We start from the raw sequence: 17,508 nt of genomic DNA, 5'->3' as shown, positions 1-17,508 counted from the left end.
AGTCTCCCTCATAATCCAACATGATCTTTATTTCTACATTTTGTAGAGAAACCTTTCCTGTGGGAAAGAGAAATACGGAAGTGAGGAATTGCAGCTCCTGGTGCGCAGCTTAACAAAAATAAATAAATAAATAAAATGATAATCTGTCACAATTTGTCGTCTTAATGGAAGTGGTGGCGTCCTGAACTTCTCCTCACTGCGCTGCGCCACTAATCCGCTGCAGCTCCTGCTTCTGGGATCATCTGACGAAAAAGAACATTTCATGCGTCCTCCTGCTGCGACGCTTCGCACTCCGCCTTCGCCGTCATTTTTTTTGTATGCGCGTGTGTGTGTGTGTGTGTGTGTGTGTGTTAGTGAGAAAAGAAATTACATAACAAAATGCCGGTTATGTAAAACATGGCGAGGGGAGGCGGAGGTGGAGGAAGACGGGGGCGGAGCCTGGAGCTCCTTCATTGACAGAAGTGTTGTTCAGGTGAGGAGACGTCTGCTGTGTTTTCTGCAGGTTTTATCAACGACAGGCAACCTCCGCGTGACGGATTCTCCCTTTATTCCCCTCTTCCTCCTCCCCCCCTGCCCCCCTCCCCCTCTCCCTCGTTCCCTCTGTCTGATCAAACATTCATGCAGCGGGAGAAGCAGCGGCTCCAAGTCATCCTCCACTTCTGCTGCTGCTCTCCTCCTCCCCGTCTATTTTCAGAGCGCTGGCTGCAGATCAGCAGCTTACATAAGTCCAGGAGCCCAAAACCTCCTCCTCCGCTGCTCTGTCGCTCCTCACACATCCACCCACCTGTCTGTCCGTCACCCATCCATCCACCCGTCCATCCATCCATGCATCCACCCATCCATTGTCAAACATCCATCCATGCATCCACCCATCCATTGTCAAACATCCATCCGTCCGTCCGTCCATCCATCCATCCATCCATCCATCCATCCATCCATCCATCCATATATCTATCATCATCCATCCATTCATCATGAAACATCCACCCGTCCATCCATCCATGCATCAACCCATCCATTGTCAAACATCCATCCATCCGTCCATCCATCCATCCATCCATCCATCCGTCCATCCATCCATCCATCCATCCATCCATCCATCCGTCCATCCATCCATCCGTCCATCCATCCGTCCGTCGTCCGTCCGTCCGTCCGTCCGTCCGTCCATCCATCCATCCATCCATCCATCCATCCGTCCATCCATCCATCCATCCATCCATCCATCCGTCCATCCATCCACCCATCCATCCACCCACCAATCCATCCACCCATCCCTCCATCCCCCTCTCTCTACCTCCTCGGTCCACCTCGTTCCTTCTTATTTCCTGACGGTTTCTGGTTAAACGAGCGTCGGGGGAGGAGCCCTCAATGATGCATGAGGTGTCCCGTCCCACTGACGACACACACACACACACGCACACGCGCACACACACTCACGCGCGCGCGCGAAGCGGCTCTTCAGCTTTCCCCTCCCTCATGAATACTAGATGAGCGGCGGAGCTGCATTTGTTGCACGGATGTTTGGAGAGTGCATTTTCTCTTTTGCCGGCTCGTTTTTCTTCTTCTTTTTTTTTTCACGTTTGCGACGACAAATCAATCGGTCGCAGGCCTCAGACGCACGCACGCACACACACGCACGCGGCGGCGGAACGCGCCTCCTTGCTGATGTGGTTTTATGTATGTTGATGTGCGTGGGAGGAGATAAGTACGCAGCTTTTTTTTTTTTTTTCTTCCTCCCGCTGTTGCTGCAGCAACCGACCGACAGCAGCTGCTGCTGCTGCTGCTGCTGCTGCTGCTGCTGCTGGTGTGACGCCTGCAGTCTGATGAGGAAGCTAACAGGAAGAGGAAGTGGCTGAGGGGGGAAGAGGAGGGGAGGAGTCTGTCTCACTGTTCGGGGGAGTTGATGTCCTCCAGGGGACCTCGGTTTATCCTGGACGGGTCCATGGAGCCCCAGTGGCCCTGAGCCTTCTGCTCCAGGTGGTTCTTCAGTATCGACTTTTCTCCATCTAGGAGTCGGAAAAAAAAAGAAGAAAAATGACAAATCAACGACGCGAGGAAATTGTCACACCCGCAACTCACATGACTTCACACGTCCGTCTTGCCAAAATCCCATGTGGAGCATTCCTTTTGAAACTGCTCTGGATTTTAAGAACGTAGTGGACAAAAATTGTTAAATACAGTGGCGGGCAAAATGTTTGACTGGTGGGGCCACAGTGGGTGGAGCCGGAGCAGCAGCGGATGGATGGAGTGTTTTGGTGAGCCACCTCATAGGAGGATGGGGTATGGAGAAACCATGAGCTTTAAAATGTCAATTGAAAATGAACAAAAGTGTTAAAACAAAATCAGTGTCTTTCAAGCCCCAAGGTATTTTAGCTCTTTATTGAAATGACTCTTAAAACACTGGAAAAAATGCATGAAATACAGCTATTTTATTTCTTACTAATAATATAAATTCTTTAAGTTCGGCGGGCCCGAATAAAAAGCTTAATGGGCCACATAAGGCCCTCAGGCCGTAGTTTGCCCATGCCTGGTTTAAAGGTTTAGATGGAACCAGGAAGCTGCTCTGAAACATCAGACAACCAGAAGAGCAAGAAGCTGCAGCAGTAAAAAAATGTTTAAAAAAAAAAATCATCAGCACGGCTGCAAAAACCTTGAATCTGACAGCGAGAGCTTTTCATGGTGGACGATCTTAAAAGTTCCAGAGGCTGCAGACGTTTGAGAAGAAGAAAGACACAAAGGCTGTCTGAAGTCTGAACGGCAGATTTAAGTCTTTGCATGTCAGGGGAAAAAAGTCTTTGACCAGCGATTTATTTCAAGACGGCTCCCTGTTTGTCTCAAAAGTTTGGAAGGAAAGTCTCACCGACACGATACCCCTCAAAAAACTGCAGAAGCGTGAAGTGGGACGCAGCAAGTCATTTAAATATTTGTGTTAACTGTCAACTTTCCCATTTTAACGACAACACGAAAGAACACAAGGCGAAGATTTTCAAGCCTAAATTACACAATAAAGAGAAAATTAGGAAAAAAAAAAATGGGTTGAGCCGCAGCCGCAGCCGCAGCAGCAGCGCGACGGGGAGGAAGACTGAGTCCTCATTAGCCAAGAAGGGGGACAAGACAAATTCATCTAACAGGATTTTTTTGCCTCCTCCAGCAGTTGCGTCACCACGGCAGACAATGAATTGGAAACACATGAGCCGCTGCGGTAAACAAATTAATCACTTTTCCAACTTTCCACCCCAAGAAACGGGGGGGGGGGGGTCCTTTTTTTCTTCTTCTTCTTCTTCTTCTTCTTCTTCCTTCTTCTTCTCCTCCTCCCCTACGAAGTTTCCTCTGCAGGTGTCCCAGATTCTTCCCGGCACTCGCTGACCTGATTCAACGATCACATAACAGCGTGCGCCCTCATTGGACCTCGGAGCAGCCAACTTTCTTTTATTTTTTGGGGGGGTAAAGTGGGGGAGGTGGGAGGGGGGGGGGGTCGGCCTTCTTTTTTGCATTAAAAAAAAAAAAAATCCTTATCTTGTAGTTCTGGCAGCCGCGTTAAAAGCAGCGGGAGCGCCTCAGATATTTATACTGCTGCTTGTGGATGCAGGATGTGTGTGTGTTTGAGTCTCACTGTACAATCTGTGCAACACACGCGGGCGCCCAAATCAATGGAGTGAAATCAGAGCGGAGCGTTCAAAAAAGGATTTATGTTCCGCTGCCTCGCCGCCAGGCTAAATAAAAAAACCACGATGGCGATGGCAGCGATGACAGCAACAACTAGGCTGACAAAAAGTCCTTGCATGGATGAACTGGAGGGGGACCGGACTATTAAAGCTGTTTACATCCAGGCCACCCATCCAGGGCCTGAAAACTGCCTTGTACTATAAAACAGGTGCTTTTAATAATAACAGATTTTTATTAATAACGCACCTTACATCTGCGGTGTTGCTCATATCCTATAAAGTGTCATTTAATCTGAACTAAATGTTGTAAATATATGTAATAATAACAATAAATCATATAAATGTACGTAAATTATGCCTTTAAAAAAAAAAAAAATTAAAAAAAAATTAACGCAAACCATCAATGTGACCACTCAAGGTGATTTTATGATACATTTGATACTCTGAACTTTCACTGTTTGTCTCATTTATGCATTCAAACAGATTTTTGAATTCAATTCTTCGAGCAGTTTGCTGATTTCCAGGGCTGCCGTCAACGAGTCAGTGAGACTCTGTTTCCGCCACGGGTCTGAGACTGCGGCTCCGCCTCCTCCACCTCCTGACTCCTGCCACCGTCATCATCCTAGACGAGAACCTCGACACTGACGCAGTTCTGTCTTTGGAGGAGGAGGCGGCGGGGGAGGAGGAGGAGGAGGAGGAGGAGGAGGAGGAGGAGGAGGAGGAGGAGGAGGAGGCGGAGCTAAATCTGAATGCGGCCGACTCTCGGGATCACCTCAGAGGCTCCTGGCTGACATCCTCAGCTTCTCTCTCACCTTACGGAGCAACAAAAACTCCTCATTGCATTCCCTTTCCCTTGGAAAGACAATTAGCAGACGTTTGTTTGGCGTCGATTCGCCGCGTCCAGGATTATTCGAGGCAGCGGCCCTTCAAATAAAATGAAATAAATAAATAAAAACGGTGCTAATGTAATGCAGATTGTTGTCGGCTGCTATTTCTGTCTTCAGTAACCAAGACACAAAGATGTTGAGTCAGAAATAGACGCAGCTCAGTTCCAGCGGCCCACACACACGCACACACACTCAGCTGCTGCCTCCTGGACTGTGGAGATGTCCGCCCTCCAGAAACAGGAAGTGGCTGAAACAGGAAGTGGCTGAAACGCAACGCTAATCATCTCCCACCAACATGGCGCTTTTTTTTTTTGTTTATTTGTTTGCTTGTTTGTTTGTTTGATGATTTCACTGCATTTTCTCTCTTTCTACAAACAAAGCCAGTTACTACAGATGCTGCTGCTGCTGCTGCTGCTGCTGCTGCTGCTGCTGCTGCTGCTGCTGCTGCTGCTGCTGCTGCTGGGGAGTTTTACACTTTCCAAGAAGCAAACTGAGAGTCAATGGCAAAGTCTCCCTATTTACACTGCAATACCTTTAAGGGTTCGTTGCACTTCCATTAAGCCAAATCACCCAGCATGAACAAAACTTCAGTGTCTCCGGTCAGTTTGAGCTTCCTCTTGGGAAACAGGAAAAAGGGACACCATCTTAAAAACCGCTTAAAAAAACCACAGTCGAAGACAAAGCGAGCGACTGCGATGCTAAGGTCAGGACTGGTCTACTCCCAGTGTGTCGTCCAATCACGTCAAGCAGAGTACTCAACCCCGGTATCGGTACCGATAGCCGATACTGGCATTGGTATCTGCGCATCCCCAGTAATGAGAATTAATGTGGCTGGGAGAGGAATCCACAGAGACGCAGCAGCTGTTCCAGCCTCCAGCAGATCCATCAGATCTAAATCTGGCTGCTGCGTGCAGCCTCGCTGCTGAGCTCGACGTGCGGCTTTATGGCCCGACTGCGACAATTAAGAGACTCCTCATTCTGAGGAGGAACCCTCCCCTCCCGCTCCTCCCCCCCCACCCCCCCCACCGCCGCCACTGTGACAGCAAAGTTTCCGCCGCATCAACTCAAACAGCAGCATCAGGCAGCGGCGAGGAGCCAGAGGCTGCACGGAGTCTCTCTACTGGAATAAAAAAGGAAAAGTGACTCTTCTTTTCCCTACTTTTGCAACTGGGCGAACTTCTTGCCTTCACCCCAGTTGGCCTGGGACTTAGCCGAGCCAAACACGCGGTGAAACGGTGGCGAATCAGCTGCGAAACTCGATTTTCCAGGCGGAGCTAGGTGACAGCGACAGCATGGAACTACCAATGAGAAGCTCAGTTCCCTTATAAATGAGTGGCCCATTTTGTTTCAGAACCGCTGGCCTGGCTGGAAATGAGCAGAAAATGTTTCTCTCATTTCTAGAATTTGGCGCAATTTGACAACATCATCGAAATGTCTTCCAATAACAAAACCCCCGCCCCACAATAACGTTGTCAATAATAAAGCAAAAAGCAATTACAAAAAAAATCCCATTAAAGAACAAGAATGAACACTTTGTTTGACTGTAATGTATCTGGATCTGGATTTAGATTTTTTGATCCTTCAAGTTTTACGATACAATGAAAAAAAAAAAAGAGACCAAAGAAGACAATGTTAAAGGAGGCCAGAAGAAGAAGAAGAAGAAGAAGAAGAAGAAGAAGAGGAGGAGAAGAAGAGGAGGAGGAGAAGCAGACCTGATCTTTGGCTTTTCTTAACAATCCAGGTGACAGAAAGAATTGACTTTTCAGAAATAAGAGGACTATTTTGCAGGGTTTTTGGTTGTTGTTTTTTTTTTTTTTAGCTGAGAAATCTCCCCGTGACCCTGAGCTCGGGAAGAAGCGGCTTTGGAAAATGGACGGACGGGTAACTGAGAAACTGTCACCCTCGACTTCTCACCTTTCCCGTCGGTGAAGTTGCGTATACTGAGGATGTTGTTGCCGTCGGGGTAGTGGTTCTGCTTGATGTAGGGCGTTTTCTCCGGCGTGTCCTGCAGCTGCATGGTCACCTCCTCCAGCTCCTTGTCCAGCTGCGGCGCCACCACAGGAGAGCAAAAAGTTAAAAAAAAAGGCGTCAGATTACAGTGCGGAATCTGATCTGGGGACAGCAAAAACAAATCTCTCCACTGGATGAATTTCCCCCCCATAACAAGATCAGGTTTTATAATATAAGACGATGCACTGATTGGCTTCATCCACTTTGCTTCTTGTGGATTCAAAACTCAGACCCCCCCCCCAAAAAAAAAAAAAAAAAATCCCCTTTTTTTGGCGCTCAGACCTCCGTTATCCTCATGCGCAGTCGGTGGTTGTCGGTCTGCAGCCCGTCCAGCCGCGACGTGTTGGCCTGGTTGACGCTGGTGACCGAGGTGGACGTCTTGGAGTCCTCCTTCTTCTGGTTCTGGGTGAACTTTAACCTGCGGTTCTGCGTGGCCGCGTCCGGGTTGGTGCGCATGGTGATGAACTGGAAGAGAAGGTCGGCCCACGGTTAGCTTTAGCAGCAGTGACCAGGCAGAAGACAGACCAGGACGGCGGCGGCGGCGGCGGCGGCGGCGAGAGCGACCTTGGGCACGAAGACCAGGCAGAGCGTGATGGTGCTGCAGAAGATGATGACCAGCGCCACGATGCAGAACTGGACGTTGGGCTGGTCGCGGGTCAGGAAGGACACGGCGGCGCCGATGATGCACATGATGCCCACGTTGTAGACACTCATGCCGATGTACTTGCTGTCGTTGAGCGCCGGGATGCTGACGTTCCGGGTCTCCCAGGCCAGGAAGCAGCCAAAGAGCTGGCGGAGGAGCAGGAGGAGCAGGAGTAGGAGGAGGAGGAGCAGGGGGAGGAGGAGGAGGAGGAGGAGGGAAAGTTTTTCAGGAGGAAAGTTGGATTTTGCAATGAAAAAAAAAAAAAAAATGTCCACCAACAATCTGATGAGATCAAAACCCCAGAAAATTTCTCAACTTTTTCCTTTGGGCAAATATTTAAAGATTCCCTGAATAAATTAGGACTCATTTCTTCACAGTGTCGCTCCAGTAGGATTGTAATTATATTATGTTTGTGATGTGGACGATGGGAAAATATTTAAATTTAATTAAAATCCAAAAAGACGCAAGGAAATGTTGGCGGTAATCAAAAGAAAAATACACTTTCACATTTGTAATGGAAGAAATGTTTTCACTGCTGCGTGCAGCTTTAGTGAGATCTAGAAAATATCAGCGGGGAAAAAATGAAGGCGGTCCAGACAAAATTTAATTCCTTGTCAAAATGTAACGTGAGAAGGCTGATTAAGAACCGGAGAGAAACACTGTGTGTGTGTGTGTGTGTGTGTGTGTGTTCTGTGTGTGCTCTATTTTTTTTTTATATCCTCTCTCTCACCATCAGCAGGCCTTTGTAGGCGTAGACTATTCCCAGCCAAATGGTCATGTGGGTGTTTTCACAGTGCTCCAGGAAGGGACGGATGGCGATGTCCCGGCCCTGTGGGTCGGCCTGTTCACGACAGAGAGAGAGGGGGGGAGAGAGAGAGAGAGAGGGAGAGAGGGAGAGAGAGAGAGAGAGGGAGAGAGGGAGAGAGAGAGATGAGTACAAGGTGTGTGAAATAAAACCCAAATAAGCAAATAAACCCTCTGAAGCTACAAGACAGGCGTAAATCCCCCCCATACAAAGTATCAAAGCAGTCACCAGCTGGACGGGAGCTCCTCCCCTCCGGGGAGCCACAAACGATTCAGCTACCAGTGTGAGAAGCAACGAGAAAAAAACACGCAGAGGACAAAAAACCAGGAAGCAGAGGCGACCCCGTGTCGTAAGGAAAACTGCCGTCGCTACAGCGTTTCCATCCAAAGATGGCGCCATTTTCACAATTGAAGAGGAACGTGAACCTTTATCAGTGGTGTCACTGAGTCAACCTCACTTTGAACCGGCAGCGTGATGCAGAATGACTGACTACCAGCGGTCACCTGCTAACAGACGTAGCATCTGCAGCACCTCCTCATTTCCTAAAGCTCCGAGCGAGCTCTTTCCTCCCGGACGGACGGACGGACGGACAAACCCGACAGGACGCAGGAGGAAATGTTTGGTTGTGGGAAGTCGGCCGGAGGCAGGAAGTCCCTCCTACAGAGAAAGTGAGTTTGTCACTTCCTGTTTGCAGTGCAAACGTGGCGGCAGGAACGACCCGGCCAGTCAGAGGCGGTGCCCCTGGTGTCGGGTCGCTAATGGCTGAGGCTAATTGTCTTCACTTCCTCCGCCTCTCTTTGCGGTGACTCAGCGCCAACTCGCACCTGAGGCGGATCTTAATGCCTCCAGGAGGACACACACACACACACACACACACACAAAGTGCATCACCTGCCACCTTTATAACTGCATGAATCTGCTGAATGTTAGCCGCTAGGCGCTAGCTAGCTGTGTGTGAGTATGTGTGAAGGATGAGCAGAGAGTGAGAGTGAGAGTGAGAGTGAGGAGGGGTGATAATAATAACAATAATGAGCGGCTGCTTTTGTTTGCAGCAGAAACTCCTGCGGCTCGTCCTCGGAAAGCCCCCCCCCCCCTCCCACCGGCACTCCGGCAATCAGCTCGCATTAATGCAAGTTTCCCATTGAAGCTGGCGGCCGAGCGGCGACCTTGGCGGAGCGACAAAAGGCGGCGCTCCTCTATAGGACGAACGCTTCCAACAGGGGGCACGTCGGCGCTGAAGGAGCCGAGCTGATCCAATCAGGAGAGACCAGGAACTGCCGGACATCCTTGAAGCGCCATCGCTTTCATCCGCCTCCAGAGGGAAATTTATCATCCTCTCTCCTCTTCTGTTATTCATTTCTTTCTTCTCTAATATTTTTTTTTCCAAACTCTCCAATGCACCAGCAGCAGCAGCAGCAGCAGCAGCAGCAGCAGCAGCAGCAGCAGCGTGCACTGTATATCGAGCGCAGCTTCTCAGAAGTTGAGCCAACTTTTTTGGTCAAAAGCACGGCTCAGCCAATCAGCATCCCTTTGAGGGGAAAGGGGGCGGAGCTACAGAAAAAAAGAGGGTTCAGCTCAGCTGTGACAGGAAGAGGAGGCTGCCGCTGCTGCCGCTGCTGCCGCTGCCAGCTTGTAATCCGTGTCGACGTCGATGCTGCTCATCAGAGGAAGAGCGGAGAACCAAAAGAGAACTAATCCAGGAATTAGACCGGACCCGGGCGTGTCCTTTGCGTGGCTGCGCTGCGAGCAAGAAGCGGAAAAAACTGCAACCAGTCGCAACTGCAGGAGCAGGAGAGCCGAGCTGCCGGCGTTTTTGGAGCATTTCCTGCTTTAAAATGAATCATTCATTGAAGGTGCTTTTTAGTAGCTTTTGATTACACACACACACACACACACACACACAGCCACACACACACACACACACACACACACACACACACACAACCCCCGCATCATCTCTTCCAGAAACTTCCTGGAGGAGCGTTGGAGTCACGCGTTTGCCTCTAAAAGTCAGGATGGAGGAAAGTGGGACAGGAGATGACGCACAAACCACAATTAGATGACACACCGCAGAAGAAGAAGAAGACGAAGAAAGAAAGAAAAAACAAAAAAGGATCCTCAGAACCCATTGCGACGTTTTTGCATCTTCAAGTATCGGGTTAAAAAAAGAAGAAGCAAAAAGCAAAAAAAAAAAAAAAAAAAAAATCAGTCTATTTTGAACTAAAGTGATGTGCTGAGCAGCCGAGAGCTCTGAGTTATGCATGAGGTGCCCTGGTTTGACTAAGTCTCTGGGCAGCAGCCAATCACAGCGCAGGCTGCCGTGGTCACAGGAAGCGACATTGTTTTATATTTCATGCAAACAGCCGGGCCAGGCCAAGCCGAGCCGAGCCAGGCCCGGTTCGCTGAGGCTGAAATCAGTGCAGCTTCCCACCGACCGGCTGCTCCTGTTTTTTTTGGAGGCTTTTTTTCCCCCCCCTGCTGCCGGTTAGATTCTCCTCACGCCAGAGAGGAAACCTGAGTTTCCCCATTTAAAGAATCGCAGCAGCAGCAGCAGCAGCAGCAGCAGCAGCAGCAGCAGCAGCAGCTGTCGTTCATCCTGTCTGACCACCTATCACTCGCAAGAAAAAGAAAAAGAAAACAAAACACCGGATTAAAAAACAGAAATGTGTTTGCTAGCATGCTGATGCAATGCTAAGCTAGCATGCTAATACAAGCGATACAATAGGAGTTCTTTTGCTTCTGCAACAGAATTCAGCAGCTTGTTTCTCATTGGCCAACACTTTTTTTGTCGACTTGCATTTGATTGGCGACCGCTCCCTGATCCAATCAGAGGCAGTTAGGGGCGGGGCCTTTGCTGGAGTCTGCGTTGTAGAATAAAAGTACTGGCGCACAACGTTGACCCACGTTCAGTTCAGGTGCAAATGGACAATTTCCCATGATCCTCGGCGTGAGGCACCCTTCACGGACTTAACGAGTGTTAAGTACTTCGCGCTTCCACATTAGAAGTGTGGAAGTGTTTTAGACACAGACACGCGCGTGCGCACACACACACACACACACACACACACACAAGCAGGCACGCACACGCACGCTTCACAGAGACGCAGCGTCCCCGAGGAGACGTGTGAAGAAGTCGAGCGGCCTTCGGAGGGGAGGGCAGAAAGAAAAAGGAAAAACGCGGCCAATGAGAAAGGAGGTGGCGGCGTGAGGGGGAGGGGGGGGGGGGGGGGGGGGCGGAGGAGGGCGGCGAGCCCCTGGCCGAGGTCGACCTACATGCAGGGAGGCCACGATGGCAGAGCGGCAGCTCGCCGCTGGCGCTCACACTCGAGCGGACCTCAGCCATTCTGCAGCGCAGCCAGCGAGTGTGTGTGTGTGTGTGTGTGTGTGCGCGTGCGTTAGCGTGTCTTTACTGTAGCGTCCGAGTCACAGCGGATGGGAGACCGGGATGATTCCACCCCAGTGCACGTTTACAGACATTATACCGAGTCACTCGAGAGAGAAAAGGGACAAAGTCAGGCAGAAAGAATTGAGAAGGGAAGGGAAGGAAAGAAAAGAAAAGAAAAGAAAAGAATCTCTCGTCCGCCCCCAAAACAGGAAGTAGCTACACACTCTGCCCTGTGCTGCCTCTGACACACACACACTCTGACACACACACACACACACACACACACACACTTGCGGAACTTAAATCAATAGAGGACTCTCTTCCCTCACGCTGGCTCCGCCCCTCTTCATGGCTCCCTCGTCTCTTCTTCCCCACTAACGATGATAAATTGAACATTTCAACTTCAGCGTTCCGTCTCCATTGGAATATTTCTGCTCTCTTGCTTCCCGCACCCCCCCTCCCCACACATCCCCCCACACCCACCCACACCCCCTCCTCCTTCTACACCAGCCAGTAATCCCATTTAAGAACTAATCCCTCTGATGGGAGCGCGGCCTGCCGACCCTCTGACCACCAGGGGGCCCCGTAGTCAAAAAAAAAAAAATGTTCCGCCGCCCTGAAACAATAAATTTTCCAACCAAAGACTTTCCCCCCCCCCCGACATTAGCATAAGCGGCTGCCCTCCTCGCTGGCGGAATGATGGAGCTCAGCTCCTCCTCCTCCTCCTCCTCCTCCTCCTCTTCCTCGGCTTCCTGAGGCCGCCTCTCAGCACGCGGCACGCTCAGGCGCGGCGAAAGACGATAAAAAATGGATGTGGTTGGTAGCAGCACGTGGCAGAGCCTTCCGCGTTCACCCGAGGACGGACACGGGGAGGCTAATCACTGGCTGCTCTTCAAAATGATTTGAAAAAAAATCAACAAAAAAAAAGTCCACTTGGAGGAGTAAAGCAAAAAAAAAATAATCAGTAAAAAATTGCAACCAACTGTTCGAAAGCTTCTGATTGCCCACTTTTTTTCTTGTGTTCTTACTTTAGCATCCACGCTAAGCCCTTCAGAAAACAGCAAGGCTTGCAGCCACTTCCTGTTTTTGTTTCCCCCCCCCCCCCATCATCTTCCTTTGAGGGCAGCTGCAACAGAAGTTTAGCGTGGACACACCCAAACTCTGTGTCTCTGCTGATCTCTGTTGCGAAAAACAAACAAACATAAAAACAACAACAAGGTCTCCTTTCCTGCTTTAATAGCAGCCAAACGTTGATTGGTTGCAATTCTGAGACCCCCCCCTCAATAAAACAAAAGATTCTCCTCCACACGGACGGGCGAGCGAGTCAGCGAGCGAGTCAGCGAGCGAGTGAGGCGTCAGACTTGAAAGCTGGCCGATGCAGCAGGTTAATGGAGCCGCAGCAGCATCAGGAGCAGGTGGGTAAACGCTCACATATCATACAGAATCTCATGAATGCATTATTACCGAGGGCGCTACTGTCAAACGCCGCGGCGGAGCGGAAGTGGATCTGCATGCATCTACACACACACACGCACACACACACACACACACACACACACACACACTGCAGCACACATTCGCAGCCCCCTTGCTATCCAGCGGGGAGCCGCCTGATTTATTAAGGGCTAAACGCGTCATTAGCGTAAGCGGCTAACCCTGAACGCTGGGCCTCATTAGAATATGCAAATGCTGATGCGGCGCCGGCAGGCTGCCGAGCCGGCAGCGCTCGCCAGGCTTTTGTTATCGGGAGGCCGCCGCCGCCGCCGCCGTCAACTCCTTTACGGCCGCCATCCTTTAACGTAATTCCCTGTCACGGCCGGCGCTAAAAGAGCTCCCGCGTGCGACACTTCCTGCCTAAATTCACCGCAGCCGCGCTGAAAGAAACTTTTTCTCTCAATATTTTTGCCTTTGGTGCAGAAACTTTGGGACGATCCGGGTCTTCAAAGCCGCAGCACTTGTGCATATACATACGTACTGTCCATACATACGTACATATACAGTATATATGTATATATATGTGTGGTTTTTTTATTTCCTTGCTCAACTCAAGAATGTTTGCCAGCTGTTTTTGTGTCTTTCTGACCACCCGGGAAGCCGTAATAACGCTCAGAAAAATAAACTCTTGGCCGGCTCTCTGTAAATAACAAAGAGGAAAAAAAAAAAAAAGCTTTCATTTTAGGCCACGCCCACCAATCGAAAGACTCCAAACTCCATCCGGTGGCGTGCGCAGATGCGCGCACACACCCGCAACGGACGCACAAGTATAGCACATGCATAACAACCACCCGATGAATGAAACTCATTTCGATGGCGAGCGTCTTCAATAACATTTTGTGCCTGGACTTTATGAAAGGCTCATGATGACATTCGCCGATGACCTCTTTTTTTTTTTTTTTTTCCTAATCAATTCGCTGGCGCACATTCGCTCCCTCGCTCCCTCTCTCCGTAGTTCGACTCTTCTCGTCCTCCTGAAGGCGCTAATTTCCACTTGCTTCGCCGCCACAATGGCCCCCTCGGCCCCGCCGGCGCCCCCGTTTATTACCAGGCAGTTCCAGTAATTATGGGGCCACAATGTGTCCAATAACGGTGCCGGTGGAATCATTGTGTCCATAATGAGGCGCTTTTCATTTCACCTGCTTCACTACATTTACCATCATCCTCTGTCAGACCCAAAATCCCCCCCCCCCCCCCAGCCCCCCATCGCAGCCTGGAAAACAATCAGCGTGGTGGAAATCCGTCCTCCAGGAATCAGGAAGTGTCTTTATCGGGAATTGGCCAGCAGTGATTCGAAGTGTCAAACAAGAATTGAGCATTCCCCGTCTGCCCCGCCCACTTGGCCCCGCCCCTTCTTGTCCAACCTGCCCAAGAATAAATTAATCTTCTTTCATTTCAATGTGTTTTCAAAAACGGCTGCAAAGAGCTTCCATGGACTGCTGCAGCTTTTTGAAATCCTGAATCTCAGAACACCCACGATGCATCAGTATGGTTGAACTACAAGACTCTTTTTTTGCCTGCTGTGTGTAATCAGTGTGTGTGTGTGTGTGTGTGTGTGTGCGCGTTGGGTAGGGGGGTTAAAAAAAAGAGAGACAGAGGGCCAATCCTCTTTTGAGGAATGCATCTACCTCTCTCTCCCTCTGGTCCCTGGGAGCCCAGAGCAGTAATTGAGTCCTTTGAGGTTGCCAGTTGCCGTGAGTTCCGTGTTGTCGTCCATTAATTGGTTGTGTTATTCACACGCAACGACCCGCTGCTGCTGGTGCTGCTGCTGCTGCAGGTGGAAAGACCTTCACTAAGTGTTTGTCTGCTGTTCTCAAGGCCGCACAACCACCACAAGTGGCTGCTGCAGCTGCTGCAGCTGCTGCTAGTGGTGATGGTGATGCTGCTGCTGTTCTCTGATGGGGAAAGATTTCCACACTGGGTAAAAAAGACAAAAAAAACAGTTTTTCCTCTTCAGCTCCAACAGGTCAGCGTCACTTTTTCTTTCTTCTTCAGGACATTTTTAACATTCAGCAGATTCAAAACTCACGCAAATCCATCACAACCCGCAGCTCCAGATTGGTTTGTTTGTGTGTTTGTTTTGTTTGGCTAGTTGGACCACCACCGGATCCACCAATCAGCCTCCTTTGAGGTAAAAAAAAAGAGGTGGGAGCTTTTTTGTAGGCGGGGCTAACGGTGATGCTGATTTGTGTTGGAAGAATCTGAATGTGGAAGCAGAAGGTGGTTGAGCAGCAGGTGAGGACAGTGGTGAGAAAGCGAGAGTGAGAGAGAGAGAGGGAGAGAGTGAGAGAGAGAGATGTTTTCTGACTCCGCCCCCTCACTCCCCTGGTTCTTCCTTCCAGTCAGGCACCCTGCACTTCATCCCCTGCTCCTCAGGACATCGTCTTGTTCCACTTTCTCCCCTCTCTCTCTCCCTCTCTCTCTCTCTCTCTCCCTGCCCCCAGTTGGCCCTCTGACCTTTTGCTCGACCGTTGGTGGGGGGTCGGGGGGGGGATGGGCGTGAACGATGCTGAAATGCGGCGGCGGCAAGAGAGGAAGAGGGTCGCATGATAGCGGCATCGGTGGCGAGTTGACACAATGAGTTCAAACGCCATTGGCCCAGTAGGACGGGGCTGCCAACACCTCACAGCGAGTGCACACCCGCACACACACACACACACACACGCACGCACACAAACACACACACTAGCGGGCAGCTTGGCTCCAATAAACACAACACCTTCTGTTTGGCTGCTGCTGCCTGAGGAGAGCAACACAAACCATCCTGACTCCACCAGTGTGTGCGTCACATGATGTCTTCATGCAGGCACACACACACACACACACACACACACACACACACACACACACACACACACACACACACATGCATGCACGGTGACGGCGACATTAAAAGAGACGGAGAAAGGAATTCAAGCCTAATCCGGATTTTGTGATTTTTCAGATTTTTTTCAACGCTAACTGGGATTTTTGTCTCGTTAGCAACAGCGGGACACGACGCGGGGGGGCCGAAATACTGGCGCAGCCCTCTGCAGCATTCGTCTGGTCATGAGCGGTCAGAATTACATAATTATCTGCAGTTGGCCGCACTCGGCCGCAGTAAGCAGCTCTGAATCCTGGGCAACAGTGAGTCCACCAGGCTGGCTAACTTAGCACTTAGCTAACGCTAGTTTCATGTTGCTGACGCCGTGATTACAGTTGTGTTTAAAGGAGACGGAGAGCATGTGAAGGGCCCAGGTCTCCTGATCAAACCCCCCGAGGGCAGCGCCTACTACTGATCCTCTCCTTGTGTGTTTAACATCCTCTGAATCAAGCATTTTGGAAGCTAATGAAATATTCCTCGTGGAATTGACTTGGCAGTGTGATCGTCAGCAGCCGCTTCCAGGGCACAGAGCCACCATCAGAGGGCGCTGCAGGGTTGGTGCCGAAAACAGCATCAGACATGTTTTTTTCTTTTAGGCCTACTGACAGATTTAGATCAGAACTGATCTGAATGAAGTGGTGATAAAAAGACAGACAGGAAGGGAAGAAAAACAAACAAAAAAAAAAACCACATTTGGACAGGTGCTCTTGGAGGGAGTGAAAATAGAACAGAGCAAGTGAACAAAGAGAAGAAGAAGACAAGAGTACACACTCTGCTCTGCCGCGTGTCCTTGCATTAATTTAGTCCAGAATGTAAGAATAGAATTTCCACTCGGAATAAAGAGGATTAATTAGAAAAGAAAAAAGAGCCAGAGCTTGTTAATTACACCCGAAATCTATCTATCTATTATCTATCTATCTGTCTGTCTGTCTGTCTATCTATCTATTATCTATCTATTTATCTATCTATCTATCTATTATCTATCTATCTATCTATCCATAATAATAAATAATAAATTAAATACTGAAATAGATAGACAATGCTTTTTTTAAAAATTCAATAACGCTTCAAGGGGTTATTTAAAAAGCAAATCACATGAATCTCAACACACACACACACACACACACACACACACACACACATCATCAACATGCCTTTATACTAATTGACAGCTTCAGCAGTGCAGCTATCGCTGCTCCGCTGCTCCGCTGACGCCTCCACGTTTGCAATTTTCTCACATTCTCGTCTTCTATTGTTCGATGATGTGAAGCGCAGCGAGTGCTGCCACGGACCCAGAGCCAAAGGACGGGTGGGGGGGGTGCACAGACAGCTGACGTGAAGTGAAGAGCAAAACCAAGAGTAACCAGTTCAATTTAGCTTTTTTCATTGCTTTTTTAAACACATGTGATTTGGTTTGGAAATTAAATAACACATTTTGCCGACGCTGCCGTTGATCCATGAATCTCATTTAAAATCATCCATCCATCCATCCATCCATCCATTCATCCACCTCTCTATCTAATTTCCGCTACCACTTACAGTATGTGTGTGTGTGTGTGTGTGTGTGTGTGTGTGTGTGTATAAGTCTAATGTCGGGACCTTCTACCTGCTACATGTGCAGCCACTCCTCATTTCTCATCCATTTATGGATGTAATGAAGAACAGCAAGCACACAGATCTCTCTCTCTCTCCCCCCCCTCTCTCTCTCTCGCTCCCTCTCTCTCTCTGTCTCTCTCTCTCCCTCTCCCTCCCTCTG

General features: G+C 49.6%; 1 protein-coding gene across 1 annotated transcript in view; it reads right to left on the bottom strand.

Moving 5' to 3' along the window:
• Positions 1-1,073: 1,073 nt before the first annotated feature.
• Positions 1,074-17,508, bottom strand: part of gabbr2 (gamma-aminobutyric acid (GABA) B receptor, 2) — a 77,431-nt gene continuing 60,996 nt past the window's right edge. The window contains exons 14-18 of the mRNA XM_076016377.1: positions 7,936-8,046; positions 7,127-7,351; positions 6,845-7,027; positions 6,467-6,596; positions 1,074-2,006 (exon numbers count right to left, since the gene is read on the bottom strand). Coding sequence (XP_075872492.1) covers positions 1,885-2,006; positions 6,467-6,596; positions 6,845-7,027; positions 7,127-7,351; positions 7,936-8,046 — 771 coding nt within the window. The 3' untranslated portion in view covers positions 1,074-1,884. The remainder of the gene's footprint in view (positions 2,007-6,466; positions 6,597-6,844; positions 7,028-7,126; positions 7,352-7,935; positions 8,047-17,508) is intronic.

The sequence above is a fragment of the Nelusetta ayraudi genome, unplaced genomic scaffold (genome assembly GCF_046127955.1).
Source record: "Nelusetta ayraudi isolate G7.1 ecotype Tasmania unplaced genomic scaffold, CSIRO-AGI_Nayr_v1 ptg000223l, whole genome shotgun sequence".
Taxonomy (NCBI): domain Eukaryota; kingdom Metazoa; phylum Chordata; class Actinopteri; order Tetraodontiformes; family Monacanthidae; genus Nelusetta; species Nelusetta ayraudi.
The sequence above is the reverse complement of the archived record's forward strand: the minus strand, read 5'-3'. Positions and strand labels throughout refer to the sequence as shown.